This window comes from Ambystoma mexicanum, chromosome 6q (assembly GCF_040938575.1).
Source record: "Ambystoma mexicanum isolate Mex_15411 chromosome 6q, UKY_AmexF1_1, whole genome shotgun sequence".
Classification (NCBI taxonomy): Eukaryota; Metazoa; Chordata; class Amphibia; order Caudata; family Ambystomatidae; genus Ambystoma; species Ambystoma mexicanum.
The window spans coordinates 1,343,221,142-1,343,239,652 of record NC_090937.1 but is presented as its reverse complement, the minus strand read 5'-3'; the positions used below and the strand labels follow the sequence as shown (position 1 = coordinate 1,343,239,652).

General features: G+C 45.4%; 1 protein-coding gene across 2 annotated transcripts in view; it reads left to right on the top strand.

Moving 5' to 3' along the window:
* LOC138516662 (proton channel OTOP1-like) overlaps positions 1-18,511 on the top strand; it is a 169,186-nt gene that overhangs the window by 128,644 nt on the left and 22,031 nt on the right. For both annotated transcript variants that reach the window (XM_069631961.1, XM_069631960.1), the window contains exon 5: positions 9,747-9,877. In XM_069631961.1, coding sequence (XP_069488062.1) covers positions 9,747-9,877 — 131 coding nt within the window. The remainder of the gene's footprint in view (positions 1-9,746; positions 9,878-18,511) is intronic.

The window sequence follows — 18,511 nt, the reverse complement described above, 5'->3', positions numbered from 1 at the left end:
CTTGGAAGTCATTTCCTGAGAACATTGTTAGGCGAGTCCACGTGTTTCCAGGTATGAAACAACATACGCATAAATCGGTCCAGTGGGAATATTGTTTGGTAAACCCTTGCAACTTAGAGATCCCTAGGGAAGGTACAATGGGCCTCATTCAGAGTCAGCAGGTCCGGATGAAAAAGTGCCAGTATTGCATGTATGTTGCTACATTTTCTTCAGACCCACAAGGAGGCGACAAGGGTGCGATGGAACTGCTTCATGTTAATATTGGTTTGTTTTGCAGGATATCAGATTTTGGCCATGAGCCATTTCAACTGTGTGCTGCTGGAGAGAGTTCAGTATCTTCACTGCCTTGCTAGGACTGTGTCTGTGCTTACCCAACGCCATATTTCAGGACACAGTTGACTCCTCCATCTTTGTTTCCTTCGTGCCTGAACTTTTTCCTGCCACCTCATGTTCTTGATGATTGCACTTCACTCCAACTTGTCTCAGGAGGATAGCTCAGTGGCAACATGCTTGCCGTGGAAGCAAGATGACAAGATGACACAGAGCACCACAGGTTCAATCCCCAGGTCCGCGCTTAGAAATCTCTGCATATTAAGTGTGTTATAAATTACCTATGATAGTGTCTGCCTCGCTTCCCTTTCCCACCTCTTCCATATTTCACACACCATGCTTTAATGAATGCTGGTTTCCCTCCTTTGTATATGAAAAGTGGTTGGCAACCTTTGGCTCCCCAAAGGGTTTGGAATACAACTCCCATCAAGCCTAACCAATGTACTCAATAGTGAGGGATCATAGGAGTTGTAAGACATCTGGAGAGCCAAAGGTTGCAGACCCCTGTACTAGAAACCCATCACTAGAACGTGCTTCTTACCACGGGATGTTTTTTTTGTCCCACGCTGTAAATCAGCATGCAGTGTTGGAACCACTGAGTATATACACGCAATCCTACGTATCACATTCCTTTTATCGCCACCCCTCTGTATCTTCCTTATTTGATTGTTCTGTGTTGCCCTTTCTAATTCTCCCCCATCACTTTTTCCCTTTTTACTACTCCACAGATTGTGTTCTGGTAACCCTTACGGTGGCACAATATACCAACGTCTTGAAAAAGTAGCAGTGCTGTAAGAGCACTATAGCAGGGATTGGCACAGCGGAAAAGCTTTATACCATAACATTAGCCACAATGTCCCTTCTGGCCTACATTCCTATGATTTTATACCTATGCCAGTGCTGCCAATGAAATCCACAGGATCAGATCGAGGATGTTGCTCTCTCCCATGCTCTGATCCTCACTGACATGGATCTATCCCTTTGGGAGGTTATTATGGGCCAGCGATTTGGAAGTGCTTTAGAGTTCTGTGTAGACTATCATACTGCAGCTTCAAATGTTACCATTCAAGCTAATCTGAGGATTTAGTGAACCACTGTTCAAAACATCAGGCAAGCAAATTTCACGAGCAAATCCCAACCCGGATTAAGAACGAACCTGAATGCTTCATAAAGAGCATGACAATATTTACAGAGATCAAGGCTGAGTTCGTAGACATACTCGATAAGTGGATAAGATGCAACTCTGGTTTCGTTACGCAAAAGATAAGTGTCACATTCATTGTTGTCAGCAAAGGAATCAAAAGTTTAAGAAAGCTATGGGTATACAATCACAACTCACACTGGGCTCAAGGATATCCAGCAGCGAAAACAAATGCAAATAGCACAGACTCCCAGGCATGCGCTAGAGCATATAGTCCTTTGTGTATCGTGCATGCAACGAATGGGGATGCAGAATAACTCTGTCACCAAATAATCAAACCAACTGAGGAAGATGGCAGAGGTGCTGTTTTATTAACAATTATCTCAAACTGGAAGTTACAACGGACATCAACGGACGTTCACTCGAGTTCTCAGTGCATTTCTCATAAAAGCACCCTTATATGCAAAAAATACATTAGATGTGATGTCATACTACGTGGTAAATAAGAAAAACCTAAGAGGGATTGTGATACGTTCAAGGGAAACATCTATAAGGGCTGGGATTGTGATTGGGATTGGCTATCTACTGTCAGTTGGACAACTTATGCCTACCTCTAAAACATGTCATCTTTAACACTATTAAGTATACAGTATATGATTGGTCTTCAAACTATAAGGCCCTTCATTATACAGCCCTCTATAATTGGTTGGCACGTCCGTGACGTGTCTGGAACATTTGGTTCATTTAGCAGCACGTAAACTCAGACCCAGGTGCCAGGAGGTGGACTTGACTTTTCCTCCCACACATTTAGCTCAACATCTCTCTTCACCTATGCCTTCTGCCATGCAGATTGTTTTTGACCTTGGCCTTGCAAAGTATTCTTGTCTCTGGGAATATATGGGAGTACAGGCCTTCACTATCGTTGTTCTAGGACTCCACGCTCAACTCTATTTCCATCCTTGGCCCACGTGACAGGAGACCACGATTTGGTCCATTTTGCAAAATTTAAATGTCTTAAATGAATAAATGTGGCACGCTCGGTGTTCTCTCGTTGCACCTTAACAAGGGATGACTCAGCTTGGCATGATCACTGCCTTCAGGAATAGATAACCAACCTTGGCTGCTTCAGCTTTGTCACCAGGCCAGACAGCCTTGTCATTCGTTTCCACGATCTCAGCTTATTATTGCTGCTACACAGTTCTTCTCTTTCTCCTCTTGGGTCCTGGCTTACTAAATTCATGACACTGATGTCCAGTTTTTAAACAATGGTGGCTTTGCCTGCAGTCCATTCACTACATACAGCCAGCTTCTCAGAGTACTTAATCTACTTGCGTTACAGCATCTGTACAGTTATTGAACGGCTTGCATTTTTTGCAGTGCTTCGCACACGTGCAATCTTCTTTTGGCATATGAAAGTTTACTTGATTCTTAACTTCGTCGTCAGTTTTTGTAAGTTCATTGCATTCTCTTCCACCATTATTCTCAAGACATCACTCTCATCTTTTGTGATGTCAGCAGCTCCTCTTTTTGCTCCTTTTCATATTCCTTCAGGGAGTTCCTCCCTCATATTGACGTCTCTTCTGGAATGCATTTGATAGGTTTTTGCCAGTGAGTACCTTCTTTCGAATACTCGCTGGGGTATGGTAACAACTGCTGGCGTCAAGCATGGCACAATCTCAAGGTTCCAACATATAGGAGGTAGGCGGTGGTATTTCCTGCAGAGGCATGTAACTGCTCCTCTACCAGCTTAGTGTTAACAAGTAGCGATGATTGATGAAAACCATTGCATGCTCATTAAGGGCCATTCCTTGAATGATGAAACAGAAACAATAGAACATACTCTTTTGTATTTCGAACACAGATGGTAGAAACACGCAACTGAGACACATGTAATCTCTCTGTTGCCAACTGCCCTGCATTCTCCATGATGCATGGACACCCATTGTGTGAAGCCAAGGACCCTCCGTAGTCCCCCCAATCTCTAAATGTCTGTGTTCATCACTCTAGAGAACCCTAGTCATCAAACGTCCACGCAAGCTGCCCGGCTGCCATCTACAGCAGATTTACGCCCTGTTCTCACTCTGCCCCTCCGCAGTTTGCTTTCACAACCGACTTCCAAAAGAAGAGAGTAAAAGCACACGTCAGTTTCAGCCCCCACTCCATTTCACCATGACACTTTCATGCTCATAGTGCTGTCCTTCGAAGAAACGCTTGTAGTAACATGCATGTAGCCATCAAGTTAATGTTTTGAAGAGTGAATTGAAGAGAGTTTGAGAGGGGAGAGAGGATGATTCTGTAATGAAATTGCAGAACATTGGCATGGTCATGTTTGAACTCCATTACTGGTTAGTGAGTTGGGAGACAATATAATATGGTTTAAGTAAAGTTGTGTGAGATTGTCAGTGAGGTGCACTCTAAGCAATGTGGATGGAGATGGAAACTTTCCATATGAGGTTTATCGTTTTATTTTATATTTGTATTCATTTTATTTATTGATAGCACCCAGACCTGTAGGTATCACGGCATTAGAAAATGGTACAAGACAGGTAAAGGAGTGACAGAATTTGTTGCAGATAGTACATTTCCGGTGAGGTCATAGAGTAGGTTCAGGAATATTTATTAAACAGTGCAGGTTTTACTTTTTTACTAAATATAAGGTAGGAGGGTAGGAAGTTCCACGGGGAGGGAACAATAACAGTGAAGGTGGAACCACCAGTTCTCTTTCTGTTTAATCTGGGGGTGGTAAGTGAGGAGGAGGAGGAGCGCAAGCTGCGTGCATTGTTTTTTTTGTGATGCGATGAGTGAGGTATGGAGGGGCAGTGTTGGGAAGACACCGATGAGTGATGAACAGGATTTTTAACTCAATGCACGCCTTAATTGAATGCCAGTGCACTTCATGTCTCACTAGCGAGGTGAGATCTGACCCTTTCAGGCCCCATACTGCCCTGAGGGCATTATTTTGGATCAGTTGTAGTTTGTTGAGGTTTTTCAGCAAAGTTCCAGCAAGGATGGCATTGCAATAATCAAGCTGACATCCAAGGATGGCCCTAGTTAGGGTGAGGCAGTTGCTGGTGGTAAGGAACTTGGCATGTTTTTGCATGCTTAGCTTTGAGTCGAGATAAACTCCCAGTGGTTTGATGTGGGTAGATATGTGAGTGATGTTCCCATAGGAGAGAAAAAAGCAAAAGCAGGGTCAAGGTGTTTGAGGCGGAGCGGGGAGCGACGATGGGGAGCTCTGTTTTGTCATTATTCAGGCAGAGATGGTGTAGCCATCCAAGCCTGGATGATAATTTAGGTATGGTTAATATTGGCTGAGTTGACTTCTTGATTACTGGTGAGTTTGAGGGGGACTGGCAAATGGAAAATCTGTGTATGGTATGTTGATGCTGTCTAGATGGATAAAGAGATGTTTTATGTACATATTGTACAGAGTCGGTGTGAGGCTGGATCCTTGTGGGACACCATAGGAGACGGGGATGGGGTGGTCTGCTTCCGCCCCTGTGAAGACCCTGGAGGATCATCTGGTCAGGAAGGACTTGATCCAGTAGGCCACTTCGGGGGGAGGTTGAAAGTGGCAGGGAGGTGGTATCATAGGATCATGTGGTCAATGAAATCAAAGACCGCAGAGAGTTCGAGTAGGAGGAGGATGGCAAGTTTCCCCGCATCACAGATGTGGTCGAGCTGAATGTTAAGGTTGAGGAGAGCTGATCCTGTGCTGAATTTGGGCGTGCACGCTGATTAGCGAGTGCCCAGTAGATTGTGGGTTTCAAGGTGGATTTGAAGTTGTGAGTAGGCGGCACGATAAAGAATGTTCAGGCGGTAGGGCACCATCATGATAGGACAGAAGTTGGTGGGGAAGGTGGGGTCAAGGGAGGATTTCTTCAGGAGCAGAGTGACTGAGGCTTATTTGATAGAGATGGGAAGTGCAATGGCAGTATTGTATGTGGGGGGCGGGTTTGGGGTTTCAGGCAGGAGCTGTGAGGGGCTCAGTAGGCATTGTGGAAGGTGCAGAGTGGTCATGCAGTGTGTGGTTGTGTCCCCAATTTAGGTATGAGCAGGTTGGCAAGGGCTCAGGAGATGCTTGCTCATGTTTGAGTGCAGTTTTTTGGCCTCTCTGGTGTGTCAGTGAGCCAATCCACTCCAGAGTAGTCAGGAAGGGGGAGGGTGGTGTGGTGCTATACCTGCATGGCATGACTGGGAATGCTATGAGACTGCGGGAGATGGAGCTGGGTTGTGAGGTGTGAGGCTGAGAGGGAGTGGCTGAGGCGAGATAGCCATTGCTGAGAGTCAAGCCATCAGAGGCAAGGCAATTCAAATAGGTGCAAGAATGGTGTGCTGGGGTCATGCTCTTGCGCTAGCCGTGGGTGCTGGAATCACAACCTTGCAGACATCACACGTATTAAAAACATTAGCACCAGGCATGGGGGCTGCAATCACAATATTGCAGGCATCACAAATATTATAAATATAAGCGCCAGGCATGGGGGCTGGAATCACAATATTGCAGGTATCACACAGCCAAGGGGGCCGGAGTCACAAGCTTGTGAGCATCACAGATACCCATTTCTTTGGGGAAGTCATTTGTTTTGCGGTAAAAGTCATCGTCCGGCAAGAGGGCCCAATGTGAAGGGTTGTTGGAGACATAACATTTGCGGGCGGATGCAAACAAACAGGGAAGGTCGAGCCATCACCTCAAGAGGCAGCAAGCCGATAGAGCCAGCGGTAGGAGCTGAGGTGCTCAGGAAGTGGAGCTCAAGTGGACTGAGGGGAAGCTGTCGGGCGCTATCCGGGTGGCACGGCAAGGAAGAGGCAAAAGAGCTTGGCTGCTGCGGTATGGTGTTCCTGGGCAGGGTGGGCAGGAATCTAGTTGGTGGAGGTAGGGTACATGTAGATATGCATGGCTGGCTCGTGGAATGAGTCGTGCAGTCACCTGAATCACAGCCAGGATAGCGTGAGGCAGGGAGGGGTACTTGAAGGTGGTACACTACAGGAGCAGCGGGGGACTTAGAAGGGGTCAGTAGAGGACCAGATGTGCCTCGTACATGGATGGACTGGTAGACTCTGTGCCGTGGAAATAAACAGTGCCAGGAGGAGATGGGTATTTACGGTCATCAGCTTGCTCCGGGACACCAGGCAGCCTGAGGAAGACAGGGGCCTTATACCTGGGCCTTTGTTCAGCTGAGCCTTGCAATTTGATGCGGGCGGCAGCCAGTTGGGGTCCAGGTTTCAGCCGAGTGTTTCTTCAGTGCTTTCAGCCAAGGCAGTCTTTGCAGGGAAATGTGGCGCCCATCTTATCAGTGGATTTCTGTCCACTGGTTGATAATGCTGGAGGTGCTGGAGCCTGTGCCTGGATGTGAAATAGCACAACATGGTCACACCTGCTTGGGAGGGGAATACATCTTTACCATGCATAGACGTCAGGGATGATGTCATTGTCAAGTGGTGTAGATCACCTTTATTGATGCCTATTTATTCATAATGAATCAATTGGAAGCATGCTAGCTTATTTCACTGTACCTAATGCTGCACTAGTCTCCCTGTAAATGTAATACAACATTGACATTGCGTGATGCTGATATTTTGACTGAGGGATAATACAAGTTAGAAGATTTACATGGGGGCATAAACAAAATGGTATAGAAAGATACATCTACTGGCAACATGCCACTCTATTTGATCAGAGTCATCTCCACATACAAAATGAATGAGTCTGTGGGAAGTTTAGACGTTGTCTGTTCACCAATAACATTTTCTGAACTACCGGAAGCATCAGATTCCAGTAGTTTAGAAAATATGATTATATGTAGGCAAACTTTTTCAACAGCACTTCGAATCAGCCTAATTGCAGGAGATTCGATCAGATTTAATTTTCCTCAATTTTTTTAAGAAGTGTTTCATCCATTAGCACCCTGCAGGTGGGAGCCAGCCAATCAGGAGGCACAAAATATGGGCTGTACTGTATGTCACAAGCCTGCGTTCCGAGCTACCTGGGAAGCCCGCACCTCTTTCCCTTTCCCACTCCCACGTCACCTTTTAGCACCCACGTAGGAAACTACGTTTTTTGTTTTTTTTATAAAAAAGAAACTTACCTTAGAAACACGGCCTGATGCTGTGCAGTCCTGTTGGACAAGAAGCACGTTTTCAATGTTGATGACGTCCCATCATCAACATAGAAAACGGACTTCCTGTCCAACAGGACTGCACAGCGTCGGGCCGAGCTTCTAAATATACACCATTAGCACCCGTGCAGACAACTACATGGGTGCTAATGGCGATATGCCCCAATGTGAAGGGCCCACGCTGTATGTAACGGCCCGTCATCCTCTCTGCGCTCGGGCCTTTAACTTGGGTGGCAGGCCATTACCTACTGGGTGGGCCCACCACCTCGGTGCATAATCGAGTGTTTTCCTCCTCGATTATCACATTTTTGACTTGTTTTTTTTATATTTAGAAATGCATTGTTTTCGTTTCTGACTAATCATTTATGCCGCTTGTGAAGTATATTAAAGACATGCCTTCAGAGACAGGACAGGGCAGGACAAGGTAATGTCGGTAAATGTTAGCAGAGATGTCAGTCTGTAGGGATTAAGAGAGCTTGGCAGCGTCACTGTGCCTGCCTGGCAGTCTGGCAGCTTTTACAAAGACAATGGGCCTCATTACGACCCAGGCGTTAAGGGTTAATTCTGATTTTAACGGCTGCTTCAAGAAACCAGAAGTGCTGCGTACACACACACATACACACACACACACACACACACACACAAAACTAACAAAAGAATTCACCAAAGACAAAAGTGATCTATTTACTGGATACTGGAAAAGTAGTCAGCTACACAAGTGGGTGAAAGGCACATGGCCTGCATGCCGCAAAATACTGTAGAGTGCAAATCAAGAAGGAGTTATTCCGGACAGTGCAATCCTGTATCGAATCCTGTGTAGCAGGACTGGATGACTCGCCCCAAACGGGGATGGAGCATTAGGTGTAGAAGGAATGGGAGAAAAAGAGGATGAAGAAGTGACAAGGGTGGCAGTTAGTCCCTTATCATGCGCCACAGGGATCGGAGCTTCGAGGTACACTCGGAGTGACAGGCAAATGTGTGAGATGGAGAGGCAGACAGTGGGAAAGGCTTGAAGAAGGTCCCGGCGAAGGATCATAGCACCTAAATGAGAATAATGGCCTTATTCAGAAAGCAAGTATCTGGGATCAGAGATGTTTTCAGTTGTCAGGCTGTCATGAGACCGTACTGTACACGGCATAGAATCAAGACCCAATGGGCTTCCATTTGGCAAAGATTCAGCTCTTTGTTGCCCCAGGTAGTGGTGACATATTTTCCATGCCAACCACACGAGGATTATTGGCTTTGACTTGGTGTTTCTCTGAGAGATGGCCGGCCATTGGGGACCACATTGCCTTCGTAGGTACAGAAAAGTTAGCAGTGAAAGCATCTGTTGCTTTCAGAAAACAGCAAAGCAGAGCAGCACATGCTTCACTCACACTCAACAAAATAGTAGCAGCACAGGCTCCACTGTACTCACCGAACAGGCAAAGCAAGAGACGCAAAAGTACAAGCACCCCTCCTCCAGAATAAGTAACACACAGGTAGCAGAGGTGCAAGTGTTCCTCACAGAGAAGGTACGGCATAGGTAGACTTTGGGCAAGCCTCCCTTTCACCAGGGGTCCGACACACGCAGCAACAATGCAAGCAGTCAACCAACAACCTATGTACAGCGCAGCTCCCAGAAGTGCCACAAAACAGGAACATTGCAGGCAAACATCCTCGATGCATCGCATATACACCAAAGGTTCGCTACACACAACTCATCGTACTCCCACATAAACCTCAACATGTGGCCCTCTGCACCTTGTGTATTATAATGTGGAATTACATCTCTGTCCTGATGTACTCATCATTAGCCACGATAACATAGACTTCAATGATCATCTATACTTGTTAGAGCCAAGAATCAAAAGATCGTTTCTACTTGATGGAATCATTTGCTGAGACTTTCACTATCTTAATGGTTGTATTATAGTTGTTTTCATATAAATGTCTGTATATTGCCCTGGCAAACTTCAAAGATGATCTATGCTACAGAAACATAGATGAATACAATAAATGCAATGAAAATAATAAATAAAATGCTTTACCGATGTCATAGTTACTCCATTTCCAGATGCTCACCTGTATAAGTGATCGAGAATATTTGAAAGGGTATTTAACGAAGATGTCCATGTGTTCTTCTGTATTAACCAAACATCTCACATTATTTCCAGATTTGGTTTGATCCACGCAGTGTTTACAAACTTGCTCCTCTGGGCAAATGGGATCCTAACCGAGTCCAAACATCAGCTTAACGAGCACAAGGAAAGGCTCTTCACGCTTGGCTTCGCGAACATAACGATGGGTGAGCTTAGGAGATAATATTGTGTTTTCGCCACTTAGCATTTACTGATGGTGAAGGCTCTGTGCGACTGGGATTCTGTAGAATTCATCTGGAAAATACAGAGAACCGCAGGGGCCACACAGCCACCTGCTTGCAAACAAGCATTGGCAGAGACAATAGTTGGTGCATTTACTGCTGTTATTTGCATTATGCATTTATGTATACCAGGGTGCAAGGAGTAGAGTGCAAAGTTTCAAAGGAAGTTCCAATAAGAGGTGCGGGTGTGCAGGAGAATGAGAAGGAAGGAGAATAGAGCAAGGGAGGAAACGGAGGGAGTGCTATCGATGATGAGCAACAGGAAATTTGAGCGAGAAAGGTTGAGAGTGAGAGGGAAAGAAATAACGTGAGACTGTGAAAGGCAGAATGAGAGAGGGTAGCGAGTGGGTCTGGGGTTAGTGGGTGAGTTATAGGGAGAGTTGGATGGGTGGGGTAGAGAGGGTGGGGGTTGGGTGGGTGGGGGTAGACAGCGTGGGGGCGGTGTGTGGATGGAATAGAGAGAGTGGCGGTAGGGTCGGTGGATGGGGTAAAGAGAGTTGAGGTGGGGTGAGCGGGGCCTGAGAGATTGGAGTAGGGTGGGTGGGGGGAGAGAGATTAGGGTTAGGGAGGGTGGGTTAGAGAGAGTGGGGTAGGGTGGGTGGCAGTAGAGATTGTGGGTAAGATGGCTGGGTAGTGCTAGAGAGAGCGGAGGTAGGGTGAGTGGGGGTAATGAGGTAGGGTGGGAGGCAATAGAGAGAGCAGCACATTGTTCTTCCGTTTTAGCTCACCACTGTCCTTCTCAACACCCACAACTGTCGATAATCACATTCTACCACATCTAACCTTCTTAAACACCTGAATGACTCTCTTGCCCTTAAAGGCTGACCCCTCCTAGATAGGGAGCAACAAGTAATGTCCGGCCCTTCCTCAACAAACCATCTACCCTGACTTGCAGGCCACCCCAAGTTTGTCTCCTCACTGTGGCTTTTTAATGCATACCTCAAGCCGTGTGCAGACTTAAGTCCCTCTCTCTGCCACCTTTCAAACCTATCCCGATGATACACTGATTGCTTTCAGCCTGGGCAATCCCATGCACAACGCTGTGTTTTATATCTATCGTTTTATTCATTATCAATGACCGAATAATGGCATTAAAATCTCTATGTCCGAACATCTTTGAAAGAGATTATTTATTTTAGCTGTCCCTTTCCCCCACCTTCCTATATGCTTGGCCCTTCGCTGGGAGATCTGGGGCCAGATTACAGAAACTTTGCATCAGTGCAAGTGCAAAGTTGCACGGTATTAGCACTAGGGCAAACTTTGCATAATAATGCAGTGAAATTGTATCTTTTTTGCCCGAGGGCATTTTTTGCCCCAGGGCAATTTTTGCCCTGCTGCTTGCACCATGCCAAACTGCACTTGTCATGGTTCAATAGTTTTCTAATAAGTCCCAGTGTTTTTTTTTTAAATAGTGCAAACTTTTCTCTAGTGCTAATACCGTGCAACATTGCACTTGCACCGGTGCAAAGTTTCTGTAATACGGTTACTGAAAGGCAGGTTTCCCATCAACACCCAAGACCAGGGGAAATTTTAGTAATAGAAAGAAGAGATATTGAGTTGTAGATCCAAAAAATTGAAAATAGTAAAAATGTTATCACAAAAAAACTATGATTCATATTATTTTAAAAACGGCCAGTTTCAACACAACATAACGGTACAAACAATACATACAAATAACAACTGAATAAATCACATCAATTCATTAATTTCTATTTCCCACCTCATATTCATGACATCACAAAAAATACACTACCATCTCTACATGTTGAAAATCCCTTTAACTTTCCTCGAAATATCAGACAAAACTAGAAGTGACAAGGGTTCTGGTTGTGGCTATTGTAGTAGCATTTAACTGGGCCTCCCATCAGCTGCAAGTGATACAAAAAAAGTCTTCCAGACTGATTTTGGAACTAAAACCAAAAGGCAATATTACCGCCGCCTTTCAATAACTTAATTGGCCACCAGTGGGGAAACAGACTGCATTTAAACTTCGGTGCACCAACCATCAAACCTACTGGCCTGCTGCCCCTGACTGCATCCGATAGAAAATTGCCGAATGTTGCACCCATAGGTTTCTAAGGTCTGCACAATTATTCTCCCCCTCCCTGCATCAATCCAGCGAAAATAAACATGAAGGGTGGATGCTGAGCACTGATGGGGCCTCTCTCTGAAATTACCTCCTTAAATCATTTGGGGCAGTGGGCAACCACCTACTGTTCAGGAAATGGCTAAAAACACTTTATTTTGAGGACAGCTGTGGTTCTGTTGTAAGGTTGGCCTATGCCTTGTGATATTAAAGTCTCTGTAACCTGTATACGTGTGTAATGTTCTGCATTGTGTGATAACCATACTACCAGCACTGTACTGTAAGCTACTGCTAGGCCTCTAGATATTGTTTCTCCCTGCAATTTCTGTTATTGCCTCTGCTCTACGTCTCATGGCTTGTATTGCTCTAAATTGCTTGTATATCACTTCCCCTCATCCTCCTCCCCTTCCTGGCACTTGATTGTTCCTGAATGTTGCAAGGATTTCCAGGACCGGATCCACTCCTTTCTCCATCTCCATTTAACCCCCATTTGAGTCGGGCTGCTGCAAAATGACAGCATTTTTGGCTGGTGGCTTAAAGCGCTTCACATAAAATAATTCTACCCCTTGCCTCCCTCATCTCTCTCCTCCCTCTCCCCAACTTCTCGGTTCTATGTTCATTTATAGACATGCTTTTTCTCTATACATTTTTAGCCGATTTTTTTTCTTCTCCGAAATAACCCATCAACATTTGTTTTTTTGTTTTTGGGGTTATCTACCCACACGACCAACATTAGTCTAACTCTTTAACTAAGCTGTAGGTATTCTTGTACCTTTGTTGCGCCCAGTTACCTAAGGGTTTGGTGTGCCCTACAAATCAATAAACAAACAAACTATTCCCGACCCCCCAACCCTTACATACCCTTCCGGAAAGCCCCCTCTTGTTTCCAATGTTTTTTTCTCAAGAAATAAAATCGGAAAAAAACCGATCAAAAAAATGCATGTCGATGAATGGACGTTGTACCAACTTCTCTTAAATGGCTCTTAATCATGGATCTGAAATGCCCACAACCTTTGAAAATACATCCTTCCTCTCTGACGGTAATGATGGCCATAACCCCCTGCTGGCGGTCATGGGCATTACAGAATCGTGGATGCCCCCTCGTGGATACCCTCCCATGACACTGCCACTTAAGCTAGGTAGTAACACATATGTAAGCCATATATCTCCATTCATGCAGCACAAATGCGATTATGTATGTTCCAAAATTAACGTGGGGGTGTTCAAGCATTATGTTTGTGCATTCTGAATCATCACTCAGATACCAGACCATAGCACTCATTTAATTGCGTGACTTAGTTCCCTATCATTAAAGCAACATCCCTTCAAGGAAAACAATGGCGACCCGATAAATACAGAGTACACCCCTACCTGAGCATGACTTGTGTGCGTCCATAGAGAACCGGGATTAAGTTTCATTAATATAGTGGCTCGAGCCATTGATGTGTCAGAGTTACTGACGATCGATTTGAGGATTCAATAGACCAAAGAGATTAAGGTTTTTTGTTACACGACCTTGAGTTAAATCCCGCAAACGCAATCTTGCACGTTGGTCACGTACAAAGCTGACGAAAGGGCACCCGCGTGTTGGTGGTTTGTTTACAACGTTGTTGCCCATCAGTCTGCAGCCATGAAGTGTTTATACGTTGTCAGTGCATTCCTGTTTGTAATTGCGGCCTGGGCTTATGCTGTTTATGCCTGCCCTAACCACACTTACACACCCTGCGTAAAGCAGTCTTTATAATTGAATCTTCAACAGGCTCAGGCCGCATTTTGATTTTACTGACACGCTTTTCATAGTATAATAGCCATTTGTGTTTGTAGATTAGTACCCTGACAAGATCTTGGCTTAAAACAAGGGTGAGTGTGTGCCATGTCGCAGTCCCACTGTACACTCTCCATAGTCGTAGCCACGCCGGTCCTTTTTTCTCTGACAGTCCTCTTTCTCCAACAATGTAAATCACATATTTTGGATATCCTAACAGTTTTAATAGTGTCAATACATGCCGATATAGCTAAATTACATGCCAATATAGCTACATTGAAGCACATTAGCATTTAGACGACCCCTCAAAAATACGAGTCAAAACAGCAAATACTACTATTTCCCCGGTAAAACCAAAAGAAAGCAATGCCATTGTTGCCCGAGTACAACACCTAATGATGCTCAACATTGCCCTAAAACCCTGGTTATAGTATCGTCAATGCCATAGTAGCATGAACTTGCTATAATCTACATTCTTCCCAGAAAATTGTGATGCCAATCTCAAAAAAACAATGTCAATTTGACCCAGAAAACCTTTGTGCTTCATTTGTGGGTGTGGCAGAATTAGCTATGCTGGTTCTGCCACAATCTAACCCTGTTACAGCGCTTCATTTTGGTGGTGAATCGGCCAGATTATGAGTGTTGTTACTGCACATTATGGAATTTTTGAAAGTGATAATTCATCCGTTTCCAGGAGGAAACACTTCCAGACAAGTGCAATTTTCCTACAAACCCACATTTGGGTGAAACAGTAAAAATGGTTGCAAATGATGATTCCCACCACTGTATTAGGGATGAGGCCCATGGTCACATTGCAGCTCAATTGCTCCTCCAAATTGTCCTAACACTGTTGCACCTGTTAATCTCATGGCATGCTGGCATCTACATTGCCCTCTGAAAACCATGACAACTTTTTCAGCAAAGCCTTTCTCCAGCACCCAGTGTTGCTCCAGTAAAGCTAACTATCATGCTGGCATCTACACTGCCCTAACCATGGAATGCTTTACCAGTGAAATACATTCTGATGGAAATGTCTTTTAAAGGGGCAAAGCCGACCTGGCATTTTCTAAATTAGAATCACACTTTTCTTACATAAATGTAGACAGATACAAACTGTTTCCACCCCTGAATAGAACACATGATGCTCTTTTGAACCCATTATTATCCATGTATGATATGATATGATTCGTTATTTATAACGCGCTTAATACCCAGAGGGTTCTAAGCGTGGACCCGGGGATCGAACCTGTGTTGATCTGTGTCATTTTGCTTCCAAGGCGAGCATGTTTCCCCTGAGCTACCCTCCCTAGAGCAATCCATATTATCATATTTTGGTGGCAGTCTCTCCACTGCCCACCTCAGTGTTTCCTCACTAAAATAAACCGTGCTTGTTTTAATATTTCCCCCAGAAAGCTATGATGCAAGTCTCAATCGAAAAGACATGTGGCCTCATTATAACCTTCGCGGTACGGGTTAACGGGCTCCGCTAATGGAGACGGACCCGTTAAACCCATGCAGCAAAATTACGAGGTCCCCTCGCGAGACCCGGTAAGGACGCCTGGTAAAACCAGGCATCGTTACCAGGTCCCGCGAGGGGAAGAGGGAGCTAACATCAGGCCGGTCGTAATCGGCCTTTTGTTAGCTCCCTCTCCCATTCCCATTGAGCCCTATGGGAGCTCAAATGGGAATGGGGAAGGTCCGGGCCCGGGTTCCCTGAGGGAGGAATTACCGGGCCCTCCCAAATCGGAATGGCCCGGCAATTCCCCATTCAAGGAACCCGGTAAAGGAGCCCGGCTTGGCTAATAGCTCCATGGCGGCCGCCAAACTCGTAATGAGACCCATGGTCTGCCTTGTCCACTGAGAACATGGCAGTCACAACATTCCTAGTCGGCATTGCCTTTCTAAAGCACGTTCTGCTTTCCAAATTGTCCACAGAACATGGTGATGCCATCCTCAACTACTACATGCCAGTGTCGCCCCAGAAGAGGCACATTATCAACCTGCCATCTACATTTCCCCAGAACTGCCGCATGTCACCTCTGAGCTGGGGCAAGGGACCAAATTACACACCTATGATGTGTTTGCACATTAGCCCGCATGACCCCAGTCCCACCATCTGCACTAGTGATTCCTCGGTAGCTGTAGAGATGGGAAGCGCAGAAACAGAGTTTACACTGGGGTGTGGTTGAAATACTGCACTCTTCACTCATCCCTGATTCACCCCATACCACTCACATTGCCCTCAGAAATGTCTGTGTAAATTCACATATCCTCCAGATTTGTTTCATGTCACACACAATGGCCCAGGAACTGCCAATACCGCATCACATTGCTGCCTAACACCGCACGTCATTCACCATATCACTCAGATTTCCCCAGACCTATCCCATGCCACATCACATCTGCTTTAGAGCTTCCCATGCCACTTCACATTTACCCCTGATTTTCCCAATGCAACTCAAATCGCCACAACACTAACCATGCCACTTCACATTCTACCTTGACTTGCCATGTCACTTATTGATCCGAGTCCACATATCTTCCTCATACCATACCGCACAGCAAAACAGTGCTCCCCGCTGATACCCAATATGACTGCACATAGCCTTAAATCTGTAACATGTCAGATCAGCAGTATTGCCCATGCCATTTCACATCCTGTAAGGCAGAGGCATTGCTAGGGGGTGGGGCTAAGGGGGCTATAGCCCCGGGTCTTTTGGTTGTAGCCCCGGATAAAAGATCGGGGGCTACAACCAAAAGGCTAGCTAGCCCCTAGTCCTGACAATCCCGACATTAGCGTAGCCCCAGATCTTTTCCTGACCTGGCAACACCCCTGCTGTATGGTATGTGGTTTGGAGTGTTACACATACATAAACGCACACATTAACTGAAAACTGCTCTTATCATCCCCCATTGAACTGTCCAGTGTTGAAGAAACCATTCTTTTATCTCTATTCTTCTCTCCAGACAACCCCTTGTAGCACCAAGATATCTCTTTTGAGTCAACTGAGTGCTTTACAAAACCAATTAAGTCCAACACCACAAAGTTGGCATAAACCTGAAGGCTGAAACTGGCTGCCAGCACTGTCCTGGCAGCTGTTGAATAAAGGAAAACAACCTGCTCTGTGTGTTGGCACTTTACCTCATAGCTACATGATAGTAGGGGGTGCAACACAGACACACTCATCATTATGGCAATTTCTGGCTCCCTGTTTCTTTGGGGCAGTCCATGACTCGAACACCCATGTACTGTATGAGAGTTGGGGCAGATGTAGCAGCACCACATCTTTGTTAGCAGTACAAATGTGCTTTCTGCAGCTACTCAGAAATATCAGGTAGAGTAAAACAGGCACCTGATAATTACACGGCAGAGAGGGGTGATCTGCACTTGCCTTGACCGCCCAGGTAGCCAAAAACATGCAGGTGACATTTGGAAATATGTAATCTCGATGCGGGGAAGGTTCTGGGGTGGTTTTAAGTCAGCTGCTTAGTGCATCGCCGGCAGAGGGGCTGCAGGGTACAGCAGTCTGAGGGTAATACATTACCAGTGATCCTGTTGGCACATTAGCTGGCGTGGCATACAACGTTGCTTTCGGCTTGCTATTTATGATTGAACCCTTTAAATTGAGATTGAGGGCCAGTGTCTCTTCAAAAGAATGAGTTTGCAAGCACATTTCAATATGGAAGAAAACACAGCAAATGGCATCCAGGCTAACATCAATGGAGAGATGAACAGGGATGTCAAATAGGTAGATCCGTTTTCAGGTGCTTCTATGCTGCTTTGTACACCCAGTGTGAAAGCTACATTACTTGCTTCCCTTCAGCGTGGTGGGAAGGATTGTAAAATGGCGGCCACACTGAGCACAACCGTACTGTGATGCTGGTGAGTGGGTTCCATGTCTTAAAATCGCGGCACAAATGGCAGTGAATACAAAATATTGCTGCAAAAATGCAGTGGTTTTGCTGCCACAATCCTGTAAAGGATGCGGGTGAAACCCCCGCAACCACCGGACCCATTATACCATTTAAAGGGAATGGGGGACACCCCCGCAACCCCAGCTCGCCTTAAATGGTATAATTGGGTACACCTTTACCGGGTCAAACCACAGCATTTTTGCCGCAATTTTTTTACCGGCGACATTTTTGCGGCGATTTTATTACCTAATACCGGTGAGTGGAGTGTTGCAATATTTTCTGCCATTTTGTCAGGTTGATCATTTGGTATTTGTAGGAACTGCATACCTGTACAGAAAATGAAGGATTTTTTCAGGAAAATATCAGGTTTTCATCCATCCAGAAACACATACATGGTCCGGACGGACCTTAAAAAATTTTGCTGACACACATGAACAATCTATTCAGCACCTCATGGACCTTTCAGCGTCCTTTGACAGAGTAGTCCATACATTTCTCGCCATACACTGTCACCTCATTTGTGGTGTAGGGGAAACTACCCTCATTTGGGTAAACATTTTCCATCATGCCTGCTCTCTTGTAGTAAGACTAAGCCAGTTTCACATACATAATTGTGCATTGCCTTGTGGGCTACCTCAGTGATCCAACCTGTCCCCTGACTGTTCAATGCACACATCCGTCCTTCATCAGATGTAATCTCATAATTTACTGTCACGTTCCATCTCCACACCGGTGATCCAAACTGGCGGTCATACTCCCAATAAGAACAAAGAAAGAGAACAAGTAACTTCAA